The following is a 17906-nucleotide window of genomic DNA, read 5'->3' as shown; positions in this document are numbered from 1 at the left end:
AATTATTTAATGTCTCATATTAAACTTTATTAAGCTGTATGGAAAATTATTGCATTTTATCTCACAACACAGACAGTGATATGTGCACCGGTGATCAGTAAATTAACGTTGGAGTATCCACCTAAATTTGATAGTGAGTATGTGTGTTTTGTGCAAATTTCCTTCAATTCATATTTTCTGTTATTTATTTTTCACATAATTCCTCATTAAGTCACAGGGTACCATAGATGCTTCAAACATGCTACTGCTTTAGCTTTAATTTCACTGCATCTGGGCACTGAGATAAAAAAATATATATATATATTCAACTTTGATTTGCTGCAGTGGTGGAGCACGTTAAAATGGCTCTGAAAATTCTGCTGTTTAAATAGAGCATCAAATTATCACAATGTATTTGATTTATGATGTGCATTGCATAAGTTAAGGAATTTGTAGGAATATCATTTGTGTTCTTTAATAACCAGCAAGAGCAGACTAAGAAAAAGAACATCATGATGTGTCCCCTTTTCTGTGCACTTGTGCTACAAGCAGCTGGCGTTCATGTTGATGGAGCAGAAAATAATAGTTGAGCAGCCTGCACTTTTTTGAGGAGTGGAGATTACATAACTGTCATTTTTATTGCACAAAAGGACAAGAACGTAACAGTGACGCACAAAGTACACCCAGGCCAGAAAACGATCCACACTAGCTAGCGCAAAATTGAACTTTGTGTTAGCACGCTGGCTTTGCAGGTGCTTACAAAGCTCAGAGTGAGTGTGTCCTGTACCCAGCCCAGCAGCCAGAGCCTTCAAGAGGTAACAGAAGCAGTGACGCCTGTAACATTTCCAGCCTCCATTTGTACCTCTACATGTTTCTACACCAGATGAAACTAAACTGCAACACATTTTTATTTGAAGTGCTCTTTGGACCAAATTTGCTCTCAACTTGGTGCACACACACTAACACACAAAACTGTCATTTTGTTCTGGTAGCAGCCCTGAAATATAATAGAAACTGCTCAGTTAAGAAAAGAGAAACAAGGGTTAGTCCTAGTGAGTGTCCGTGGGCGAAAGAGTTAATAATGTGAAAATACCCAGGCCATGTAACACAAAAGCTGCTGATCAATGGCTAGGTTATTGGGGGAGCAGCCTAAACAAAGTCAACCCACTCCACCAGTTCTTCTGCATGGACACCAAGGCATTCCAGCTGAGAGATGTAATCTCCCCAGCATGTCCTGGGTCTGCTCTGCCCCCCCCCTTAGGACATGTTGGAACACCTCACCTCAGAGTCACCCAAGAGATACTGGAGGAGAGTCACCTGAATGAACAAGCTCTCTCTTTTAAAGGTTAGAGACTGGCCACATATGTAGTCATCCAAACTTGGATGAGGGAACTAATGGGTGTTTGCGTGCCACAGAGGCAAATTTTAATTAGTGCACCTTCAAAAGGTTTTAAATGTCTTAATCATGTGAGAAGTGGCCGCCTTTACCAAAGAAAGAAAAATGCAAGGCAAAGAAACAACGCGGCTTGCGGTAAAATGAGTATATTTGCCTGGTTGTTCACGGATTTAATGAATTCCTAATGAGAATCTGGACTATGATCATCACAAGATCATTAATAGATCCCCGTGAAAATAAACAATGACACCACGTAAATATGAAAGTTATTCATTGTGAATTATCTATGTATCTCAGCGTTAATGATTTATGCATTCTCTCACACACAATTTTTAGGTTATGACTCGAGTTGTGCAGCGAGCGAGTCTCGCTGCTTTTGATATTCTCCACCTGGTTTCAACTTCCAACCTTTGCTAACCCGCCGCCTTCAGTCAGAGCCATATGCCGGGCGTCTCTGAGGGACGGACAGTGACACACAACACCTTAGAGAGCGCGCTCTGTTGACCTGCCACTTGAGCTGGGTGTTGGGTGAAAATAACTAACGTTGTTTAAAGGTGGAAGGACTTTATAGCAGCGTGCACGCAGGTGTGGAAACAGGTTTACTTCACAGTTACATGCAAATGTGATCACACAGTATTTGAATAAAAGCTAAGGGATGATGACATCAAGTGTTTTATGACCTCAATAAAATATAAAAAACTGCTGCAGACTGGCCTTCTGGTTACAGCCTTATCATTTTATCTTCTCAGGATGACCTCAAGCTTTGTGTCAGCGAGCATCTGCCCCACTGCAGCTTCCCTGAGCATGACTCAAAAGCTCGACCTGCATCAAAGCTAAAGGGCAGCTGCTCCTAACCTTTTACTACTAAGGAAGAAGGGAAATGAGATTTCCCTGAGGGGAGAAACAAAGCATCCCAACAGTTGCAAAACAAAAACTAATGTAAACCTCCAGAGTGCTCCGAGAGTAACTACATGCACAGATGTTTATTCCACAGTACAGAAAGAGTGATTGAATACACGGAAGCACATTATGGTGCAGCTAAACAATGCAAAGAAGTCATAAAAGGAACATCGGCAGTTTTAGTAGATTCAGGAAGAGTGTAACCCGTGTTTTTCATAGCTCCAGTTTACAGATGTCTCCTAAACAGCTCACATGCAGGTCATTATTAAGTTACTCCTGTGTAAAGAGGACAGCTACAAGGACTCGGCGAATGCGTTTGTGTAATTGTGCCAGTTTAAACGAGTCTGTGAAGAAAGAGCAGGTTGCAGTTTTCCTGGAAACTGCTTCAAACAAATTATGAGTAATTTATCACAGAAACCAAAGATAATCAAACTATCAGAATAAGGAATTTTTTAAAAGCTGAACATTTCTAGGCTGCTCTGCCTAGGTGACATCAATAAATTCAGGCCTCCTCTTTTAGCAAACAGCAGTAACATTCACTCTTTAACTTGGGACCCGCTCACTTCATGTAATCTGTGGTTATTTTGTTGCTTGAAGTCACTGAATACTTATTTCCTTTTAGTACTTCATGATGAAGTTTGCATTACTGCGACGTGCGATTGTGCACAATAAAAGTAACATGTAGTGTAAAGATGTATGCAAGGACAGTTCCTGAGTGACTAATTTTGGGTTTTTCTCACCTTTATTAGATAGTTTTCAGTAAAGAGGAGACAGGAAAGATGGCCAACAACAGGCCTTTGGTCAGAGTCAAACCCAGGCTGCTGCATTTGGTCTTGCATTATCTGCTTGCCTGCTCAACTACTGAGCTAAACCAGCACCTGACGTTTGGCACTTTTTGTGAATGATTAACTTGGGAATTAGAGGCCTGTGGATGCATTAAAGTCAGTAAATATCATCACAAAGATAGTAAGTATGAGAAAAGCTTAACAATAAGTGGATCAGATTAATGTTTGTCGAATAGGAGAAGGAAAGACTGACAGAGAGATTTCTCCACATTTTTCAGAAGATGAAATTTTGTTGTGAGTTGCAACATTGTATTTGACTTTTAATGACATTTTGTACTTGCTTCGTCACAGAACTGAGCACCCAACTTTGAAAGTGATAAAACTTTAGCACAAAGCCCCTGTTGTGACTGACAATGATAGCATCTTTTTCTGCTGTTGGGACACAGACTGAGCATTTGAGGTTACAATAGAGAGGAAAAGGCGGGGAGGGAGGATGTGCTCACCAGCAAGGCTTTCAGATCCAGCATGTGTTCTTTGCCCAGGATGACAAGGGCGGCTGTACCACAGAACGTGTAACCGCCGTGTGCCTCCAAACCCGGTACTCCACTTAAACCACCCTCCCAGTTCTGACAGCTAGAAATCAGAAAACCATGTAGTTAAAAAACAAAAAAACCCATACACTGGATTATGTAAAAAAAAAAAGCAGGACAAAAATGCTCTTTAATAATTTACTCAGAGTGCTGTGGTCGGTTGTTGTACCTGAGAATCCAGTTGGTTGTGTTTTCAAACAGTTTAGGTGTGAGGACGTTTGTGAGCGATGCTACCGAAGCTGCACAGTATGCACTCCTAAAAAAGCAGAAAAAACAAATCAGGCTGATAAAGATCACGATAAAGTTGAGAGGGAGCAGGAAGCTCTCGCTAAACATCATCATACTGTGTTTTAGGCTGCCAGCAGACCAAACATAAACATCCAGTTTGCCATTTGTTCCCCTGCTGTTCAGTCACAGTCATTTTGACTGTTACATATTTTGTTTCCCTGCAATGTTGAGACTGCAAGGAATCATAACTAAACTAGAATTCAAGAAAGGTGTTTTTTAAATCTTTGATATTGTCAATAAATCACTTGAAAAGCTCAGGTATCAGACGTGCATAAAACTCCTTATTTGGTTGCAGAGATCGTCCAAAAACTCAAAAAGTGTTATATAAATAATCTTCTATCTTTATGATGAACACCTTGGCTATAGTTCATGTGGATTCACAAAACTATGTTAACTAAATAACTAGAAAGAAAGACTGTTTTAATAATTGGGGTTTATTTGATTTCAATTTCTTTCAAATATGATAACACAGGCTTGCTGCTTTTAGTGTGCATGAACCGATGTGCTTATTTGTGCTGGGAAAAACCTTAAACCAGGTTTGTAGAAAGACAAGTTACTTTTTTTCCTGTTAAGATGTCGAAACAAAACAAATCTGGAGCAACTATGTGATGTTATCACGTTAATATGGACCAGAATCTATGGAAAATGTTTCCAGCATCTTGTTGAATCTATGAAACAAAAAAGGCAAAACAGGATCCAACCTGGAACTGGCAAGCTGTACCTAATAAAAAGTTCCCCTTGAATGTATAAGCCACTTTTTGTTGGAGTACTTTCATCTGGAAAATACATTTAGTGCTGCTCGTGAACAGTGACAGCAGCCAGACTTGTTCGTGGTAATTAAATTGAATGTGTGTTTTTTTAAAAAGCTAAGCTATATCAGACTTCTAGCAAAAACAGTGATTACACTAAATCTTTGCATAACACTGTATATCACCACACTTACACTAACATCAAATCAGAAAATCCTGTAATTACAACCCCTAAAAAAACTTTCAAAATAAGGATAACTTAGTTGACAGTTTAGAAAAATGTGACACAAAATGGTTTATCAAAAACTGAATAGCAAAACCTGCTTAAGAGAAAGACAGTTTTAGTAATACATAACGGCACCTCGATGCTAATTGGTTGGAAACAGATATCAGGCTCCTCTGAGAATGAAAAAGTACCTTCTGAAGTTCTTTGTTCAAAGGAAACTGAACCTCAAAGAACAAAACAAAAACATAACAAAAAGCCCCACATAACAGCCTCAAAGAGGAAAAAGCACACACACACATCCGAAATGAGATAAATCCACTATTATGTAAAAGAGATGTGGGCATTTCTCATTATTTCCCCTGTTATCAACACTAAAAGAAAACACAGGAGAATATAAATACAAAGCAGAGTGTGCTTAAGGGGAAATTAGCCTTCAAAAATGACCCCCTTACTGTGATCAACACAGTATGGACACCAAAGATGTTTGGTGTCCAAGCAGTCATCAAAGATGTAGTTAACGATATAAATTTTCTTATGTGATGAAAAGCAAATTCTAAAAAATAAAAACCTACAGAAAAACACAAGGATAGAGGAATCAGAATTTATCTTTTGGGGCCTCACCTGACATCCACCTCTCCACCGACGTGCATCACAAAGGAGCCATCTGGCTGCTTCACTGACCACAAGAAATCTAGCAGCTTCTCCCTGGAGGAAGTCAAAACAGAAGGGGGAGAAGGGTCGATTAGAAACAAGGATGAGTTCATGGTGTAAAGAGGAGGAGGAGGAGGCGCTGTAGATGGAGTGAAGAATAAACAGAGGAGAGAGAGGGCAGGGGGTGGAAGAGTAGCTGCTGCAAATTTAATAAAGCACTAATGCAAAGTCAACACCCGCTGTCTAAATCTGCGTCGCTGCGAAGAAACGGGAATCGCTGCTCGACTGTAAACACGCAAAGCGTCACCTTTTCTCCATCACGCAGAGTCAATTAGGAGAAAAACAACTCATGTAAACAGTGTTTCGAAATGGTCTTATAATGAGCTGCTGGTTAAATAACATTAACATGATCCGTAGCTGCGACAACCCTCTCCAACTGTAAGAAAATGTGTTATAGTGGTTATAGCATAGGAGGGAAATTCAGTTACACAAACAAATTTAAAGGCGTAAATTATGAATTTCAATTACACAGCCACAGTTTAGTTTCATCTTTATTTGTCAGAGAACAAACTGCACAAAAAGATTCATCTCATAGGATAACTGCAAGCTAATTCCAATCTAAAGCCCACAGGCATGTGGACACGATGTTAAATAGCCTATAAAATACAAATAAATATCCAAGATACAATAAGAGCACTGTAATAAACTATGCAAGTCTAAAAGAAATCCAATAAATATCATCACATAAATTAGGGGTTGTCTGACATATTAATTTCAAACAAACTGAGCTGCTTTAACAGAAGCTGTTTTGTGTTTGTCATGTTGTCATTTTACCACCCTAGCAGCACACTGTGTGATCATACCTGTCTATAACATTATAGGCCTCATCTGTGCCGATGATGCAGAGGGCGTTGACGGCAGCGTAGGTGGGTGCAAGGTGGGCGTGTTGCCCCGGTCCCCCGGCGAAACCCCCTGTTGGGCTTTGACAGCGTGCCAGAAACTGACACACACTGGAGAGCAAAGATACAGAGGTTATAATATCATTATTTATTTAATATACAAACTGACAACCACAAAGAGCAGCCAAATGGTACTGCATGAATGTACTACAAACACCAGCATACTCTTTCTTACATGCAGGATTGCTGAAATTGCATGGCAGCAATAAAACACTCATTAATTGTATTGATAGTTTGAACAAATGTACTAGCCCACCACCCAAAGGTTTACCCCACAACTGCCCTAAATTAACAGTAATTGCCAAAAATCATATTAATGTTTGTAAAGGCTAATCCAGCAGCAATAATGCTAAAATATAATTACTGTTTTTAATCAATTTTCAAATTCACTGTTTTACTATTTTTTTTTCAGCTTTTTTGTAAAACACATAATTTATTTATTTATTCGTTTGATTAAGACGGCAAGTTACAGTTACCATTTACCTCAGATCTGTGTCAACACCCAAAGGGTTCGCAATTTTTGGCACGTTTAGGCAATCTGCAGAAATGTATGTTTGCACAGATAATGAGTTTTGATGCTCACTTCCTTGAGTTACACAAGATATTGACACAATTTCTAAAAAAAATAAATAATGCTGATATCTAAATACTATTTTTAGAACCAAATATTCAAGGAGGTGTCAAGAAATGGGGATCACAGCCATGTCGTATGTTGCAGTTACACATCTTTAATCACAAAAACATTTACTACCAGTAATTTGTCAGTGTAGTTCTCCTACATGCTTTATAGCTTTTTTTTTAAAAACAGTAAGTGGCCCATTACTGTGGCATGGATAGTGTATTTTTTAAACATTATAGTCTTCAATCTTATTGCAGTTTTCTGCTTCTAATCACTGCATTGCAATGTTTTGCCGTAAACCAAGGCTAACAGTAGAAACTTCAGTAGAAAGGTCTGTTAGCAGCTGCAGATATCTAATACCCAATGTGACAATCAAAATGATATGAAGGTGACGATCACGTTGCTTTTGCATAGAAATGATTAGAAACCATGATTACTTGCATTAGCACATTTTTAGAATATCTTTCATAGATAAAGGACGTGGTATGAGGCTGATAAGCACAAAAATACGTCATAAATTACTCCACTTGGTCATCTGAGGGTTAAGTAATCCTGTACAATACAGATTCCAGTCTGTATAAGTATGTACGTATAGCAGCTTTTCTTTCTGTTTAAAAGTTTGACGCTAATTATTTCACCTGACTTGAACAAACCACTTTTTCTGCACGCTACACAGTTTCCATTTACTAAATAATCACAGCTCCTATTTTCTATCTCAGACCGGCAGAAAGTTGGAAGGCTATAAAACACGCTCCACTGGGCTATTTCACTTTAGCTGACGTGTCATACTGCATAGACCAACTCTACCACAGGTCCCTTTCTTTCCAGCCTCCATGCACCACGCTGCTTCGCTCACAAATGTCCTCTTCATCCTCCGCCATGGAGAAAAATAATAAAACTGTAAGAGTGCTTTGAGCCAAGTGAGTTGGAAGGGAAGCCCACTTTAATTTTGGCCAACCGGTCTGGTGCCAACACTGACCTGAGAACAGTGTACACTTCATAAACCAGAGAAAGCAATTTCTTGTAGGTTGCATTGTTATAGATCGTTGAACAGGGCCAGTGTTTTTGTGTGTGTGAGCACAAAGCCATCACGTTGGTGCCCGGGCAGTGGCAGCCGGTGTGCTGGCACGCCTCACGGTTATAATGAGAGCGTGGGCTGGCAGCCTGGAACGGCGACTCGCTACGTGGTTTGCAGAGTGCTACTTTGACTGGCAGTAATTTAATCAAATGACATTTTGGTGGCAGTGAGAGCAACAGTGTTTGAAGCCGTGTCAGCATAAAAAAAAAGTACTTATAAGTACACCTGCCAGTCATGCACAATGTTGTCATCACTTTTAATCACACATATCAGGCATAATAACTCTTGGAAAAACCTTCATTTCACTGCTTCAAACATCAACACCCCAACTTTTTATTACTGCGAGTTTTCTATTACAGAGAATAAATTAAACTTCTTGAAGTTGGCTACAGAAACAAGGACAAGGAATGATTTAACAGCAAAGCCCAGGCCAATGCTGCAGCTGGACAGGAAAAAAAAAAAATAATGGTCATTATATGGTAATTTAATCAACATCTTTCATCTCTTACCACTTCTGGTTCTGTTTTATAAAATGGTGACTTGTGTTTTAGGAAGGGAGCCAGAGGATAGGAGGAGTTTACTGTAACATTGGTACATGTAATGTAGTATAATGTCTGCGTCCAACACCCTGAACCTGTGGTGGGCCACTTGTGATCACGAGGCTCTTGAATAGGTCGCCCGGTGGGAGAAACCTGTCTACAAACAATTGCAGTCTGACTCGCACTGCTGGCACTTGATCCCCTTCAATTCATAACAGTCAGATTCCTGACACGCTGCAGTCAGTCAGAGTCAGTCTGCACCAAGGAGTGTATCCCATGTGTGACATGGACATGGCTCTTTGCAATCGGGGATTCGACTGAACTGGCTGCCAACTGGTTGCATTCTGGTTATATAAAAATAAGGTTGCTGAGCACTTAAACTGCCATCTTGCAGGAACTACATCACTATTTTGGGGGGAAATTTTGGGTCCAGATCTATGAGGTTCCAGCTAGACCAGCGGTCCCCAACCTTTTTTGCGCCACGGACCGGTTTATGCCCGACAGTATTTTCACGGACCGGCCTTTAAGGCGTCACGGATAAATACAACAAAATAAAACCAGTACCGGTACCGAAAAAAAGAAGATTTATTCATAACACATGTGAAAAGACCCAGGAAAACCGAGTTAACGATAAAAACGATAACAAAATACCGATAAAAACCCTGAACCATACATTTCACACCTGAGCCTCAACTCTTGCGGCCCCGTACCAAACGACTCACGGACCGATACCGGTCCGAGGCCCGGGGGTTGGGGACCGCTGAGCTAGAAGTAGTTAATATGAATTTTTCTGTAGGTAGATGGCAACAGAATTGCAGTGTTTACAATATGTCACAGTTACAAATGAATTTTAAGTATCTGCCAACTTCAATCACAAACTGACAGCAAGTGGTCACAGACCTGGTCCCATTTTCAAAGCAACCGTTTCAAAGGCAACAAAATCACAAGTTCACACTCATTTTGTTTGTGCCTCAGTATCCAACTGCTGTTTGCCACAGTGTGACTGTAGCGTAAGGAATAAAGTATAAAGGACATTTTAATTGAGCTAATAATCTCTTTTTATTGTGTATAACCTGAGACATAGGAAGAGCTAGTATAACTGTATTCTGTACAGATGTAGTCTGATCTTCCAACTTGTTTTAAGCAATATAACACGTTTAAACACATCTGGAGCATTTTAGAAAAATATGTTGAAATTTTGGGTTTATTCATATGTACAATTATACAAATGTGCATAGCCCCTGGGTCTGAGAACTGAAGCAGATGCCCTAAACCTGCATTCTTTTTCAATGGCCTCTATAGGAAGTCTGAGGGAAAACAGCCTCAGGTTCCTAACTCTGTGACATTTACCACTGTACTTATAGGGTGGTCGGTAATTTCAGATCATATGGAATAAGATAAACTACATTATGTTCATTATTGGAGCCAGAAAGGAGGATTATCCTGCTCAAAACTGTAAACCGTCTCCTTTTTAGGGCCTAGTTTAACATAAGAGTTTGCTACTACTACCAGAAGGGGGCGGTAATGTGTCTACAAGCTGTCTGCAAACTACCAATGATCAACCATAACAGAAAAACACCACTTCCCTAGCTACCAGGAGGTGGACCTGAAAGTTGTGTGTGGTTATATTAGATTTTGCTATACAAAAGAGAAAACTGCAAAGCAAAAAAAAAATGCAGTCATCAAGGATGTTGTGTAGAAATCTTTAAAAAAATAAATGAAAATGAAATCCACTAAAAAACTCTGTTAAGTAAAGCTAGCATATCACAACTATACCATATTTCTACATTTACTATTTATGGATATTTATAAATAAAGGGCGGTGGGGTATTGGTGGGTGGCATCTTCAACAAACCTGCTTTACTGCAATAATTATGAGAACTATGCAAAAAGCAATAAATTACAAAATTCGTTGGCAGTGCACGGGTATTATTTGGCTCCACTCTGTTGTCGTGTGTGACTCACTCTGAGGCGACGGCAGCAGGAATGGGCTCCTGTAGTAACTCCAGACTGTGAAGAATCCAGAAGCAAAGCCACGGTCGGCTAGCATCCAGACACTACTCGCACAGACACACACACACACACGCAAAATCAAATGGGCATCACATGACCGATTACAGCTATAAATGAGATTGTGAGATCAGCCAGTCAGAGGCACAGATGAGAGAAAAACAACTCTGCCAGACACACAAGGGGCAGGAGGAGGAAAATGATGGGAGTGAGCCACACAGAAACATCATACAAACTCATTTTCTGCAGTTGGTAAATGGACTTTATGATTATGTCTGCCATTTATGATGCAAATATTAGTTGTGTGATGCTTTTTGTGCTGATTTTATTACATATAATTCAAACTCAGTTTGTTCTCTTTAGCACTGCGTACACTTAACTACACAAATTGGCTGTCTGCCTGCTTTTGTGTGATCAAAGGAAACGCCACTGAAATAATGAAGGTACTGAGCTGAAGAAAAGGAGAAACACAAATGCTTTTCTCTCTTCTGGCTAGAGTAACAAAAAGCACACACATTAAAAAAGTAAAAGATTTTAAAAAAAAGCAGTGACTTTGCCAGAAGCAGACAACTATATTTTTTTGGCCAATTGAAAATTGCAGCATTTCTATTTAAAGCAGAGGATAACAATTCGGCATTTTTCCAGAGGCAGTGAGATTTGTGTCTTACTGTTCAGCACACGATATTAAGCACACACTCACCAGCCACTTTGTTAGTTACACACTTAACGGCTTGCTAATGCAAATAGCTAATCATTCAAACAATGAATGTGGAATGGTTGTGCCAGACCAGCTGATCTGAGTATTTGAGAAACTGCTGATCGACTGGAATTTTCACACACAATCTTGCGCTGTAGGGGAACAGGAGATTCTCATCATGGATGTGTGATGGACAAAACTGCAGCAATTGTGTGATGCTATCATCATAATATGGACTAAAACGTCTGAGCAATGTTTCCAGCACTGAACAGCTCAGCTCAGAAGGCAAAAGGAGCACAACTAATAAAGTGGCTGATGAGTGTAAATACAACGCCTACTTTGATTGAAATACAGGTTTATAAGAAAAAATAAAACTACATCTACATATCTACAACACATAATTTGTGTGTGTTTTCTTTATTTATTAGTAATTTACTTTACCTCATAAGCATCTGATAAATGACGTAAGCCCTTCTTGAGATACTGGTAGTGTTGTTCCCGCAACAACGTTGGCCTGAAAAACAAACGAGGGACAAAAAGTTAAATGTCAAACAACTTGGAATTTTTTTTTTAAATAAATAAAAACAAAATCAGAAAAGTGTCAGTACTCATAATTTCAAAACTTAGACACACAATTCACTTGTTTTTCTAACATTTGTAAGTTTAAATTTTAAAAAAAGAAGAACCGATTTATGTGTCAAAAATTAATTATTCACCAGGTAGCCCAAAATCTGAGAAACACAAATAAAATGATCGTCTACGCAAGGGTTTGTGATCAAACTCTGCATTATTTATTCACTCGTTTCAGATATTCAGATCCTCAGCAGTCTAATTAGCGACTTTTGTTTATTTCCTACCTTATTTTTTATTCACTTTCTATTAGGAGAGCTTTGAGGCCTGTCCTCATTAAGAACAAAAAGAAAAGAGAAACCAAAGCCAGGCAAACCAAAACATCAGCTTAGCCTTTCAAGTTTTAAAGTATTTCTCAACAAAACTAAAAAAAAAAAAAGAAAAGAAAAGAAAGTCATCATGTCTATCATATTTTTCAGCACTGTGTTTTTTTAATTTGTTGTCAATAGATTTTTATGCATAAAACTCTTAAAACTATCTAGGGAGCAGCACCACAAACCACCCATTAATGCTGTGGTATGTGATACTGGTCCATATCATATTCTTATCCCGAATAAACATCAAATTAAATTGAGGTAGACATATATATAATATATAGGAAATTAAGGCAAAAACTAATAAAAATAAACATATGAATGAAAGAATGCTTTAAAACACTATAACAGAATGACAGAAACTAAGGAGCCGCATAGTTAATCTTTAAATGTTTGAAGGAAAATTCAGTCTGCAGCTCTTCATAAACATAAGTCTGACTATATATCTGCATCAATGACAACTGATACCCACCCACTCTGATTCTCTGCTTGACCTTTCCACACAGTGTTCGCTACACCTGTTATAATATGCGCTTTCTACCAACACAGAATGAGTCACAGATCACTACATGACAGAAGCAGAGCTCCACATCTAAAACCTCGTCTGTCCACCACACAAATATATGTTCAACCCACCCTTTTAAATGCTGAGAGCTCGACAGGCTACACGCAAGTGTACACAACGAAACCAAAAATTAGTGAAAGAAAGAAAACAAAAAACAAAATGTACAAACAAAAATACAACTAAAAAGATAGGGGGAAAGAACAAATTAAAGAAATAAATGAATGACCAAAACAAATAAATAAATAAATAGAGCAAAAGAAAAAGAAAACGAATGACCAAATGATCGGAAGGAAAAAGAAATTAATGAAAGAATAAAAGCTATGGAAAAAAAACAGTGAATAAAAGAAGGAGAGAAAGACTAGATAGAAAGAATAGAAGAACTAAAAGAGAAAGAAAGCACATAAAGAAAGAAAAAATATTACAGGCAAATTATCTAAAGAAATAAACTAATGAAGGAAAGAAAAACAAACAGCGGAACAAAAAATGAAGGCACAACAAAAAGATATTTTTACAGATTGCTGACATTGATTATAGGTTTTGTCGACCCAGCTAATTCAAAGAACTTGCCAAATTTGCTTTGTCGTACGCTCATCAGGACATTTCTGTTAGAGCTTGTAGCTGTGGATCCCTTAACCAGAGGCACTGAGGGTTAAGACCCTACTTTCAAATCCCTCCTCAAAACTTATTCTTACAGAAAGTAATTTTTAATAATAAAAATGTTCTCATTCCGCCTTTATTTATTCTTAAATACTTCATTTTACCCATCCTGTAAATCACTCACTGTTTTTATATTTCATATGATCCATTTATTATGTCCTATAAAGCACTTTGCAACTATGTTTTAAAAAGCGTATCTAAAAACTTTAAGTCTTGTCTCCCACCTGTTTGAGGTCAAGTCCCGGCCAAGGCTGAAAAAACAATTATCACCACTAAAAGCAGGACCTCAGCTGATGAATATCACGGATTCTTTAGTAGTACTAAAATGCATTTCTCCATTGGTTGCAGTACCGCTGACATTCACATCTAGCAGTTGTCATAGAAATGAGATGAGTCACCTCATTGAGAAGCGACGGCAGCTGATAGCAGAAGCAAACTACGTGGGCAGATCTACTCGCCGCTAAGATAACAGCCATCGTGCATCACAGTGCAGCCTTCTCTAATAGCAAACAAACAGCAGGTGTTTGTGGGTAAAAAAAAAAAAACATAATAACATCTACGGCCAATAATGGTGTTCCTGTAAATGCCTCATAATGGCTGTTCATGTAGTCACCTTTATGAGTGACTGATGAATACGTAATTATTATTGCTATGGCTACACAACGTCTGGCCTACTTGTCAGCAAGAGTCTGAAAATGCACACTTTTCTGTCATAACCAGGCCAATTTAGTGTCCTGGTTTCAGGTAATGACTTTAACAATGTAGAAAACCAGGTCTGAGTCTTTAAAAAAAAACAACAAAGTAAGATTTTGAGATTTTTATAAAGAGACAAGGCAATTCTACTTTTCTGTTTCAAAAGAGTCACCTGACAAGGAACTCCAAAGAACCCATCCCGTCTCCTTTTTCAAACATCAACATTACCCATAAATGACACAATCCCACATATAGTGAAAATACTTTGGAATGCACTGAAAATTGGTATTGGTCGACGTTTTCCTTACTGTCTGCTATCGGCCCATTGGCAAATAAATTGCCAATCAATGATGGCAGTGTTTATCACCTACATCCTTACATCTGTAATCTACTTTCCTCATTTTGTATGATGGAATGTGTGATTCTAAAAATGTACTGCAGTGTGAAGGAGGACTTCAAATTGTTAATTGTTCCCCTTGGACAAAAGGAGAAACAACCCCCCTCCTCCTTTAGCGGATATCCAAAATCTCTATAATGAGAGCTCATCACTCCCCGCAAACGGGATAAACATAGAAATTAGTGGGAGATGATTAAAATTCTGGAGCCTACAGGTAGATGTTGGTGCAGTTTAGGGATTGAAAATGTTGGCAGCAACACATGGCAGCATCAGCATTAACATGTCAGAGGGAGAGATGGGGATTTGCAGTTTAATTAAACATTCAAATCTGAAGGTGGTGTTTGATATATGAAGTGTGGAGAACGAGGCACATCACAGGCTGTAGTGGGCTGAGCTGTCTGCCTGAAAAAGCTCACAGACTCTGCTCCATTGTATTCTACAACACACTGCGGATACTTACTGTGGTAAGCTGTGTATTTGCTTGTAAACACTCATGACTTCTTGAATGGATTTTTCCACCTTTTTCTAAAAATAAAAAAAAAGAAAGAGAAAAAAAGCAGCATGTGATTGGTTGTTATGAAGCTTATTTTGAGGGGAAAAAAACATATTTTAGGCATTTCAGAAAACAGGATTATTTCCTATTTAAAAATCTGGACTAGCATCAGCCACAAAATCCAGAAAAGGTGCGATTGATGTGTAAACCCCTGAACATTAACAGCTCATGTGTGTTTTGTGGTCAAAACTGTCAACTCAATCAATTCAAAACATATAACCTCGTATTTGTGCCTTACACATGACCTATATTATGGAAAGTGACTGAAAGAGCGTGAGCTACTTTATCAACGTTAGCAGCCAGGAATATTTAAAACTTCTATCATAATAAAATGGGTAACTTTTGACATTATTTGTTCATGTATAGCTTAATTTAGACCAGGGATGTAAAACATATGACAAGTGGGTGAAAAAAGCCAGCCAAAGGGTCCAATTTGACCCTCTTGAGGGCTTTGCAATGTGTGAAATTTCTTGTGACATCACCAATAGTCACTACTCTTCCTGCTATGGGGATATGCTACAATATGCATACATTTCTGATTGTACTGTTTTTTTAAGTGTATGGTGTCATCAAAAGGGGTAAAAATCAGCAAAATTAGCAAAAGCAACAAGGCACCTAGATGGACACTGTCATTCCACCTGATCGAGTTTTATGTATGTTTGCAGAGACCAGAAACATAAATAGTACATCTTATAAGTTACACTCTAACATAACTATCATAATAGTTCTTTTAAACTATATATGACCATTTAACAGTGTACCTGTAACCTGTATATTTTCATTATCTTTTTCTCATTGCATCTTTCTCCTCCTCTTCTTCATCTGCCTGATCCGCCATCACTGCTCTCATTTCCACCTCATTCCCACCTCATTTCCTGAGACAGCCAGGTCTTCATTTGTTCACTTGGCACTTTTAAATGTTTTCCTAAAGTATGAACAAATTCAGGTACTAAAATATTGATAAATCACTGAATTGTGCATACCCACTGTAAGAGACAAACAGTGATTTTGACACCCTGGATTAAGATGTGTGTGCATGCTGCAGCAGCTGTCGCACCTTCCCACACAGACTCGAGAGAAAGATCTCTTTTTGCAAATAGCAAAAACGTACATAACAATAATGTTTGCACCCCCCGAAAAAAATGAAAGATGAACTTTTTAGAAATGAGCAAAAACGGCAGTCTGAATCCTAGTTTCCTTTTGTATTAATGCAGTTCTAACTTGTGCCTTGACTGAAGTGATAACTGTTACTGGATCTGATCTAAAATGATTGCAGTGGAGTAACTTTCAAGAACAGTGCCCAGGATGCAGAGATGTTCAGACGCTGTCAGAAATTGACGTCTTATAAGGTTTTTTCAAAATAAAAGCCCTCTCCTGCTATCATGTTTTAATTGGGAAGAAACTAAAGACAAAGTTAGACTTTATGTCATGCCCAGGCTTAACTATTTTAATTAGTTGGCTAGCAGCTAGCTACATTCAAACTTAATCTCATTAAGGAACAAAGCTAGCCATCCATGGGCTAAATGGATAAAGCACGGCGAACTAATGCCCGCAAACAAGTTTCTGATTACTTTTTCAATCAAAGTGCCGACATTTTAGCAATATAACGCATTGTGTGTATGGCAGCTGAGTTTCTGTGCACTTTTTTACACCCAGACTGGAGAGCCGCATGTTAGCATTAGCCACACTGCCTTATAAAAAAAGAAAAGCTAACGCTCGTGTGCTTACCTGCTCCACAGAAGTCACCGTCTCTACCCCGTCATCCAAGAACATTTCTGCCGATTGCTGCTCACGGAAACACCACAGAGGGTTAGGCATGTTGTCCATGGTGGTGAAGGGACCTCTTTAGATGTGCGGACGCTCTGAGTGAAGATATAATTTTGTCGCTATTGGTTTGTTTTGACAGTTCACTCACACTTTCGCTGGACTCCGCTCACTTCCTGTTGGGCGGAAACTGCGTGGATAACTGTTACGGTGTCTCCAAAGGAACAAACTTCTTTAGTGGCGTTTTATTCACTGAACGCGAGAATGCAAAGAAACGAGCGGTGCCGCTTGGAAAAGTGGTAAACATACATTTTAAGTGTTTATGAGCGTGTGTATTGTGACCATTTTAATTTAATTTCATTAACTGGCATTCTGAGAGTCAATGTAACCGCAGGTAATATTCCTGCTGGTAAACTACCCGGTGGGGGGCGGGGGGGATACCGGAAATAGTTCCGTTTTGCCTTCCAAATTAAAACTGAAAGTTATTTAAGATAAAAATCGACCACCTATAAGAAAGGGTTTCACGGTTACATATAACAAATTCCTCTCTCGCCCCTGCGGGCGGTCTATAGTTCAAACTCGTGTCCTCTACCAGACGCCTGGGAGGTTGAGGGTCCTGCGCAGTATCTTGCTGTTCCTGGGACTATATACAATAAAATAGGACTATAATTAATTGCACATTTGTTTGTTGATGTTATGTGCATATGTTAAGAGGCTTAATTAAGCTTTTGCACATTTACTAAACTCTATTTTTAAGGCCCGGTGTTCTGACAAAACGTCCTACTTTGGCAAAACGTCCTACCGTAAGTAGTTTATGCACATTTCTGCTGTCACAGAGTCATTCCAGCACAAATGTAAGGAGGTATG

General features: G+C 38.8%; 1 protein-coding gene across 1 annotated transcript in view; it reads right to left on the bottom strand.

The window, feature by feature from the left end:
• Window positions 1-17454, bottom strand: part of fntb (farnesyltransferase, CAAX box, subunit beta) — a 23851-nt gene extending 6397 nt beyond the window's left edge. Inside the window, exons 1-8 of the mRNA XM_005731167.2 lie at window positions 17004-17454; window positions 15183-15247; window positions 11908-11980; window positions 10725-10816; window positions 6428-6574; window positions 5535-5618; window positions 3820-3906; window positions 3564-3693 (exon numbers count right to left, since the gene is read on the bottom strand). Coding sequence (XP_005731224.1) covers window positions 3564-3693; window positions 3820-3906; window positions 5535-5618; window positions 6428-6574; window positions 10725-10816; window positions 11908-11980; window positions 15183-15247; window positions 17004-17102 — 777 coding nt within the window. The 5' untranslated portion in view covers window positions 17103-17454. The remainder of the gene's footprint in view (window positions 1-3563; window positions 3694-3819; window positions 3907-5534; window positions 5619-6427; window positions 6575-10724; window positions 10817-11907; window positions 11981-15182; window positions 15248-17003) is intronic.
• Between the last annotated feature and the right edge of the window lie 452 nt (window positions 17455-17906).

This window comes from Pundamilia nyererei, unplaced genomic scaffold (genome assembly GCF_000239375.1).
Source record: "Pundamilia nyererei isolate P.nyererei 1_Seehausen unplaced genomic scaffold, PunNye1.0 scaffold00041, whole genome shotgun sequence".
Taxonomy (NCBI): Eukaryota; Metazoa; Chordata; class Actinopteri; order Cichliformes; family Cichlidae; genus Pundamilia; species Pundamilia nyererei.
The sequence above is the reverse complement of the archived record's forward strand: the minus strand, read 5'-3'. Positions and strand labels throughout refer to the sequence as shown.